The 9430-nt window shown below is 39.9% G+C and overlaps 1 protein-coding gene across 1 annotated transcript in view; it reads left to right on the top strand.

The window, feature by feature from the left end:
- The window catches only part of LMBR1 (limb development membrane protein 1), a 106677-nt gene that overhangs the window by 24950 nt on the left and 72297 nt on the right, over positions 1–9430 (top strand). Inside the window, exon 3 of the mRNA XM_019659086.1 lies at positions 3622–3731. Coding sequence (XP_019514631.1) covers positions 3622–3731 — 110 coding nt within the window. The remainder of the gene's footprint in view (positions 1–3621; positions 3732–9430) is intronic.

The following is a 9430-nucleotide window of genomic DNA, read 5'->3' as shown; positions in this document are numbered from 1 at the left end:
ATACAGAATAAAATAAAGGCAGTGGTAGTATGTTATGTGTATTCGTCCTTATTTTTAATTTAGGAATGCTTTATCAAAATTATAGAATATTCTTAGGGGTATGTCTGATGTATGTAAAATACTGGAAACTTACTAAGTTTTAAATAGTTGCTAAGAGTATAATTACTACTTAAGAATTTATGTTAGATCTATTATTTTTTTATATTTCAGATGTTCTTTTCATAGTAACTTTAACTTTCTATATGTTGCAAATTCAATAATTAGTGTAAGCTAAGTCTAAAACTTTCACATTTATTTATTCTGGTTAATAAACTTAATTGTTTGCATTTAATTAGTTAGACTTTGAAAAGAGCTGGTTATTTTATGGATGATTATCCTGTTAGGTAGGATAAGACCATCAACTTTTATAAAAAGGCAAGAGATTTATACGATCTGAAGAGAAACCAGAGTATGGGAGACCATCAACTTTTAAATTCTTGGTGTTAAGGGAATGTTTTTTGTAAAAATCAATCCAGTCACATGCAGCTTAACGACAGGGATACGTTCTAAGAAATGCGTCGTTAGGCAATTTCCTTTTCATTGTGCGAACATCATAGAGGCACTTCCTCAAACCTGGATGGAACAGCCTACTGCACACCGAGGCTGAGGTACGGCTTGATGCTCCTGGGCCACACAGCTGTGCAGCAGGTCACTGCACAGAACAGCAGGAAATGAATCAGGCACGAGAAAAGTGATGCGCCAAGAGCCCTGTGAACATGAGATGTGTGAAGCTGCTGTCGCCATCACACGGCCTCTATTTTACAGAGAATTTTTCTGTTAAGTTGGAAGGGTACCCTCTAAAGTAACTAAGAAGTCTAGTGCAGTAAATACACACGCCAGTAGCATGGTCGTTTATTACTATCAAGTGTTGCTACTGTACAGCCGTAGTGCTACACTGTTACACTGGCAGCTACACTGTTACACCGACAGCTACACTGCTACATGGTCAGCTACACTGCTACGCCAGCAGTGTTACCACTAACACGTGTCGATGCGACGCGCTCTGATGTCATGATGACTGTGATGATCTTACCACGGCTACAAGGCCGCTAGGTGATAGGAAATTTTCAACTCCATTATCATCTTACAGGACCGCTGTTGTATATATGGCCCATCATTGACCACAATGTCTGGTCATGACTGTGGTGTATGACAGACTGTACAGAGAAGGTTCTAGGTTACATTGTAACTCTTTCTACGACTGTGGTCAGCAAAACCATCAGCAGTAATGTTGAGTCTCCCAGAAAAAGGCAGTTAAGGGAAAATAAAAAATTTAAAATTTTATATAATATGTATATATAAAGTTCAGTACATTAAAGAAGGCATCAAATTTCCTGACAAACCAAATCAGAAACTCTGTGAGTATCTGATCGTTCTCTTCACTGGTTCAGCTGACATTGCTTCTTGTTATTATCTGTTGGCACAGATTTCTTTGTTTAGCTTTTCCTAACTGTGTTTGTTTTCAGTGTGTTGGTTGGTCAGAGTAGGTACTTTTACTAATGTGTGAGCTTTTCCCTGAGGCAGAGTTTTCTATCTTAACATTTGACTCCAGAGAACAATTTGAATTTGTAGTTTTCACTGAAAACTACATGAAAAGGACATACATATAGGATCAGAAAGATAAATTCTGGAAGCATATATATTTATAGATCAATAACAACAATAAAAAAGTCTCCTATGCGAGGAACGATAGGTGATTATTTCAAATTGCAAACACTAGGTAAAAAGTACCCCCCCACCCCATTATAAAGTGCAGTGGGGTCAGCATTCAGGGGTTTATATGCGCGTTTGCGACTATCTGAGAGCGACCTTTGAAGCTCTCTGCCCTTGGTAACATGCGATTTTACTGAGGCTGGAGTCTGAATTATGCATTTGGGGAGATTAGTGATGGAGTGGGCGGTTGGGCCGAGGGGCCCACCTGGCATCTGCACCTCAGTTCAGCTTTCTGTCCTCTGCCCTGATCCATTCTGTGTGTGTGTGTGTGTGTGTGTGTGTGTGTGTGTGTGTGTGCGCGGGCGGGGGTGGTGGTGGTGGTGGTGGTGGTTCTAGGACATAGGGGTGTGAAGAACTGCGAGTTTCACTAGGGGCTTTAAATATATGTTTCATGATTTTTAAGGGCCTTTATGTGCTCCTTAAAAAAAACTTAGAATATGTAGAAAAGTAGGAAGAAAAAAATCATCCATAATTTCAGTGTTTTCACATTGTTAATAATTTGGTGTACTTTTTGCAAATTTTTCTATGCCTATTTTTTTTGTCATTTCTATGTATTTTTAATATCATGTATGTATATAGGTTTTTGTTGTATAAGCTTGTCTTGGTGTAATTAATGAGAATGATTCTTTAAGGAAAGGGTTGCAAACTAATTTTAGCTGTAACTCACATCACTTTCTTGTCTTTATCTGGTTTAATTGCCTGTGTGCCTTAGAATTTCTCAGATTTTTAGACCATTTGCATTATGTTACGACAGGGTGGGGAGAGGCACTGACATTGGTTTATTAACATTATTTCTCTTCTGTTCTTCATGAGAACCCTAGCAGTTAGGTTCTAGCCTGTTTGATACATGAGGAAAGAGAACAATGGAGTTGAAGTCCCTTTTCCAGGTCACACGGGCATGTAGCTGATGGATGCAGACCCAGGCTGGTGAGACAAAGTGCTGCTCACCCAGACATCTGCCAGCAGCACGGGGCAGGTCTTCCCGTTGTGAACAGCATGGGTGCCTTGTTTTGCTGGAGGACATTAGCATGCACAGAGCACACAGAGCACGCTCGGGGTTGGATGGAGTTGGCGTGTTCTGGAGGTTTGGTGTGTTAGAAGGCTCGGGTGTACATGTGCACACAAATAAGTGCAAACGCAGAGGTGCTCAGTCCTGTGTTAGTGCCTTACAAACAATCAGAAGCTCAGCTAAATGTTTTGTGTTATGCAGATGGATGGAATTAATGGCTGTCATATTCTCATTTAAACATTTCTCATAATGAAATCTTATTAAACTGATGTTCTCTTTTCGGGGAGAAAAAAGGTCATGGGCAGAAATGAAGGTTTTCACAGGGTTGCATTCCTTCCTGGAAGCTCTGGGAAAGAATCTGCTTCCAGCTCATCAGGTTATTGGCTGAACTTGGATCTCTGTCAGTCGTACGACCAAGGCCCCCATCTCCTTGCTGGCTGTCAGCCAGGGGCCAGTCTTTGTCTTAGAGGCTGCTGCCACTTTTCTCATGTTTTCCAGCAAAGGTGGGTGACTTTCTCCCTGACCTACTCTTGTGCTGCACCCCTCTGCTTCCAGCAGAAGAAAGTTCTCTGCTCTGAATGCCCCACCTGGTGGGTCAGCCAATCCAGAGTGATCTCCCCGTCTCTTTGTTAAGGTTCTTGACCTCAGTTCTATTTGCAGAGTCCTTTTTGCCATGTATATGGGTTCAATAGTGTCTCCCCCTGTCTCCCCAAATCCTCCAAATTCATGTCTACTTAGAACTTAAGAAGGTGATATTATTTGGGAATAATTTCTTTGCAGATGGAATTAATTAAGATGAGGTCATACTGGAGTAGGGTAGGCTGTAATCCAATGACTAGAGTCCTTATGAGAAGATAAAGTAGAGACACAGACACACAGGGAGAAGGCCATGGAGACAAAGGCAGAGATGGGAATGATGCACGGACAAGCCAAGGAAGGAATGCCAAACACTGTGCAGCCACCAGAGGAGGTAAGGAAGGGTGTGGCCCTGATGACACCTTGACGGTGGACTTCCAAACCTCTAGAACTGTGAGAGGAAAAATGTCTGCCCCCGTTTGTGAGAGTTTGTTGCAGCAGCCCTAGAAAGCTAAAACAACATGTAGCGATGTATCCACTGAGGCTAGGGATTAAGGTGTGGGTGTCTTCGGGGGTGTACGCTGCCTATATTCAGTCTGCAGCTGAGTACAGCGCTGGGAAACACAACTCATAACGAGGAGAAAAATCAAAACTGACTCACAATTGACACAGATTCAGAATTAGTAGACAAGAACATGAAAACATTTTTAATAATTCGTATGTTCCAGAAGCTAGAGGAAAGATTGAACATATTGAGATATGGAAGATATAAAAAGGAACCAAATCAAACTTTTAGACATGAAACCTATAATGCCTGACATGAAAATATGTTGGATGGGACAAAAGCAGATAAGACACTGCAGAAGAGATTAGTGAACTTGAAGACACAGAAGTGAAAACTATCCAAAAGAGAAATACCCAGAGGAAAAAATGACAGAAAACCTGACGACGACATCAGTGATAAGATGTTCCTGAAGGAGGGGGGGGGGTTAAGAAAAAATATTTGAAAAATTAATGGCAGAAAAATGTCAAGATTAGGTGAAACCTATAAACCCACTGGTCTAAGTTCAACCAGCCCTGTGTGCAGAAAGCCCTATGTGGAAGAAACTGTACCAAGACACATCATCCAGTTTGTCAAAACTGTTGAAGAAATGTGAAGAAAACTGTACCAAGACATATCATCTAATTGCTCAAAACCAGTGAAAGAGGAGATAAAAGCATTCAGAGAAAAAACATGTACAGAGGAGCAATGATAAGAACCAGCATATTTCTTGTGGGGAAAAAGCAAGCCAGGTGATAGTGAAGCAACATTTTTAAGGTACTGCCAACCTAGATCCAGTGAGAATATAGACAGTGTCAGATATACAAAAGGTGCAAATTCATCACCAGCAGACCTGTACTCAATGTAAGTGGAAGCAAATTGGTAGGACCTAGAAACCTGGACTACAAAGCAATGGCGTACACTAGAAGTGGCAATTTGTGGGTAAACATCAAAGAGTTTTTATTATATAAGCTATTAAAAGATAATTGGTTGTTTAAATAAAAAAACGGTAGCAGTGTATCGTGAGGTTTGTAACACATGCAGGTAAAATGTATAACAGTAGTACAAAGGCGGGAGGAAAGAAGTAGAAACACTTGTAAAGTTCTCCTGCTGCACTTGAGCCGTTGTGATAGCACTTGAAGCAGACTGTGATGAGTTAAAGGTGTATATTATAAACCTAAAAATCCCTAAAATAGCTCAACGGGGTAGGACAGTCAGTAAGCAAACAAAGGAAATAAAATGGAACCATAAAAAAATAGTTAAAAGAGCATAGAAAAGGAAGAAAAAGGGAAGACAGAACAAGGGGATGGATAGAAAACAAAGAGCAAATTGATGGACTTAAACTTGACCATATCAGTAAATATCTGTGGTCTAAACACCCCAATTAAAAGGCAGAGATTGTCAGATTGAATAAAAAAGGAAGACACAAGTGTATGCAGCCTCCAAGAAACCCACTTTAAATATGAAGACACATTGGGCTGGCCCAGTGGCTGGTAAGTTAAGAGTTGGCTTGGGATGCCAGCTCTGAGCAGCAGGGCTGCTGGTTTGGATCCCACATGGGCCAGTGATGCTGTGCCCTCTACAGCTAAGATGGTGAACAACAGCTCGGCCTGGAGCTGGGCTGGGCGTAGGCAGCAGCGGGGCTGCAGTGGGCTGCCATGAACTACTGTGAGTGGCTGGCAGCCAGCGTGAGCAGCTGGCAGCTGCCATGAGTGCCTGTCCAATGGCCGGCAAGTGACTGCCTCACCCAGGAAGAGTGCAATGGTCACAATACCGACATAGGCCAGTAAAGCGACGTCTTCCACAACTAGACGGAAGAACCAAAGGACAGCAACTTGTCTGTTCCCCTTCCCTGATTCCCCAACGCTGTTCCCTCCCCCAATTCCCCAATAAAATCTTAGAAAAAAAAAATTGAAGACACAAATAGGTGAACAGCAATAGGAGAAGATAGATCTATCATGCCGATTCTATATTAATATCAGAAAAGAGTAAGGAATAAAGATCATTTCATAATGAAGAAGGGATTCATTCATCAAAAGAACATAATAAACATCTATTTACCTAATCAACAGCTGTTAAACACACGAAGCAAAGACTTACAGAAATGAAAGGATTAATAGCCAGAATCTAAATTATATTCAGATATATTGATATTCTCTTTTCAATAATTGATAGAACAAGTAAACAGGAAGAAATTAAGGCTGAAGAAGACTAGCACTCGACCAGCTTGGCCTCGTTTATTAGAGCACTCTGCCCAACAAGAGTAGGGTACACTTTTCAGGTACACTGGGGACAGTTGTTAGGAGAACCGTATTCTATGCCATAAAATAAGTCTCTCTACTGTTAGAAGGATTTAAGTCATACAAGATATGTTTTTTAACGGTGATGAAATTAAATGGAAAATTAGTGACAGGAACATCTGGAAAATCCCTTAAGTATTTGGTAACTAAATCACATATTTCACAATAACTCACAGGTGGAAGAAAAAATCAAAAGGGAAATTTGAAAGTACTTTGAATAAAAATGAAAAAACAAATCAGTTCAAAATGTTTATAATACTGTTTTAGAAAAGAAAAAAGATCTCAAATTATTGGGTTGTCGGAAAAGTCATGATGTATTTTTTCCATGCTTTTCATTGCAAAAATGGATCATGACTTTTCCGACAACCTAATAGCTCACACAGTTTCCACCTAAGAAACTAGAAAAAGGAGAGCAAATTAATCCCAAAGTAAGAAGATGGGAAATAAAAAAAGGTAAGGAGAAATCAGTGAAATAGAAAACAGAAGAAATACAGAGAAAATCAGAGAAAATCAATAAGATTGATAAGCAAAAAGAGAAGACACTAGTTGCCAACATCAGGAATGAGAGAGAGAACTTCATTACACAGTCCACATCTATTAAAAGGATAATTAGTGTGTATTATGAACATCTTTATGTCAATAAATTCAGCAATTTAGAGAAATGGAAAATTCCTTGAAAGGCAAGAATTACTGAAGCTCTGTCAGACACTGTGGAAATGTTACAAATATTCTCACAAATAAAGCTTCAGGCCAGGAGGCCTTCACGGTCAGTTCTACCAAGTATTTAAGGAAGAAATAATACCAATTCTATAGACTTTTTCAGAATGTTGAAAATGAGGGAATACTACCTAGCTCATTGAGGCTGGCATCACCCTGATACCAAAACCTGACAGACATGACATGGAAACTGCAGACCACTATCCCTCATGAACATTGGTGCATAATTAATAAACAAAACTTTAGCAAATCAAATATAACACTATAAAAAGGAGAATACATCATGACTTTTGAAAAAATAAGTGAAAGTAATTTACCATATTTACATGCTGAAAAAGACATATAGTCATTGCAGTATATGCAGAAAAAGCATCTGACAAAATTCAATGTCCATTACTGGTAACATTTCTCAGCCAGCTAGGCATGAAAGCACATTTTCTCATTCTAATAAAGAGCATCTATGAAAACCCTGCAGGTAATGTCAGATTTACCAGTGAAAGACGGAATGCTTGTCCCCTGAGATGGGAACAGAGTAAGGGTGCCCCTCTCACCACTTCTGTGCAACTTGTTCTGGTGATTTAAAAAAAATAAAGAACATTCAGGTTGGAAAGGAAAAAGGAAAACACTATTAACAGATGATATGATTGTCTATAGAAATTCTTATGGGATTTATTATTAAAAAGCAGCTATGAGAACCAACAAGTGAACTTTGCAAGGTTGTAGGATCCAAGATCAATATACGAATGGAGTTGTATTTCTGTATACTAGCAATGAAAAAATTGGAAATTGATTTAAGATCCAATGCCATTTATGCACAGTAGCATAAAAAAATATGAAATACTTGGGAATGTGTGGACCTATATACTATAAACTATAAAACTGCTGAGGAAAAGAGTCCCACGGTAGATGGAGAGCTATATCGTGTTCATGGATTAGAGCAGCGGTTCTCAACCTGTGAGTTGCGACCCCTTTGGGGGTCGAACGACCCTTTCACAGGGGTCGCCTAAGACCATCGGAAAACAAAAAGATATTTACATTACTAGTCATAACAGTAGCAAAATTACAGTTATAGAGTAGCAACGAAAATAATTTCTGGTGGGGGGTCACCACAACATGAGGAACTGTATTAAGGGGTTGCGGCATTAGGAAGGTTGAGAACCGCTGGATTAGAGGATAATACTGGTAAGACGTCACTTCTCCCCAAATTGGTCTATAGAGTCAACAGAATCCTAGTCCAAAACCCCAGCAGGCGTTTTTTTGTAGAAATTGAAACGCTAATGTAAAATTCAGATGGGAATTCAAAGAACTTAGAATTACCAAAACAACTTTGAAAGAGAACAAAATTGGAGGCCTTAGTACTAGACTCCGAGACCATGTTAAAGCCATAGTCATCGAGACCATGTGACATCAGCATAGACAGACAAATAGATCAAATCAACAGGATACAGAGTCCTGGAATAATTCACTTAATTCTCACTACCACCTGTAGACAGGGTCCTCAGCCTTTGCCTCCTAGATAAGAGCCTGTGACTTGGCAAGGTTGTCACATGGAGATGCAGACAGGGCTTGAACCTGGGTCTCTGAAAATCTATTATTGAAAAACTACGTCGTGACTTTTCTGGCAACCCAATAGGTTGTGCCTTTACCCATGTCCTATGCGCTCAGAGTAAAACAATTGACTAATCATGACCCTTTTGAATGAAGAAAAGGGTTACGATGTTTGAAGGCTGGAAAGTAGAAAAGTACTTTAGAACAATTTTTATTTTAAAAACTTTAAAGTTTTTCCACTGAAAGATGTAAGACATTTTCTAAAAAAAATTGTAAAACATTTTATTTCCTGCTTAGATGAATACATTGTAAAATTCATTAACTCTAAATTTTTGAATAAGAAACTCAACTGCTTTTGTTGATGACACCGCCTCATCTACTAAAGGAAGGAAATCTCTCTAGGTAGCCTGCACAGTGCTGCATTCGTTTTTTTTGCTTGTACTCCATGCTGTTCCAAAAAGGATTTAGGGTGATTATGAAACATGTACGTTACGGTGTAAGCAGTGCAGTTGGGGCCTCGTGTTCCTTGGTCCCCGAAAGCCCCTGTGCTGTCCGCACCTGGAGTGTTAGCTCTGTGAGGGCAGAGGCTGTGATTCCTGCCATCACTGTCTCCTCAGCGCCTGGGCAGGAGGCGCTGGAAGAGCATCAGTGCCCACTCTCAAAAGCATCAACTTATAATTTGCATGTAGTACATTGAATTTATACTTAGCATAATTTTCATTCTTGGTTTCATAAATTTATAAAGATTATAGCTGTCATTTTGAAAATCAGTTTTAAGTTTTAGTGTTTTACCTTTAAAAAGTGTGAGATGTTGGGCCAAATGCTATCCCAGTGACACCCCTAAAGCTCTTTTTCTAAATCGATTCTTATCATCTCAGTTGCTCTTTGCTGTGGTCTCATAAAAGAGTGCACAGTGTGCCCACGAGGGAAAAGCTGACGTGGGCCTGCCCTCCTGCCTCGCTTCCTTTTCCTTCCCACCTGGGACTG

This window comes from Hipposideros armiger, unplaced genomic scaffold, assembly GCF_001890085.2.
Source record: "Hipposideros armiger isolate ML-2016 unplaced genomic scaffold, ASM189008v1 scaffold_295, whole genome shotgun sequence".
NCBI classification, from domain to species: domain Eukaryota; kingdom Metazoa; phylum Chordata; class Mammalia; order Chiroptera; family Hipposideridae; genus Hipposideros; species Hipposideros armiger.
Note: the sequence above shows the minus strand (reverse complement) of the source record. Positions and strands in the feature narration are given on the sequence as shown.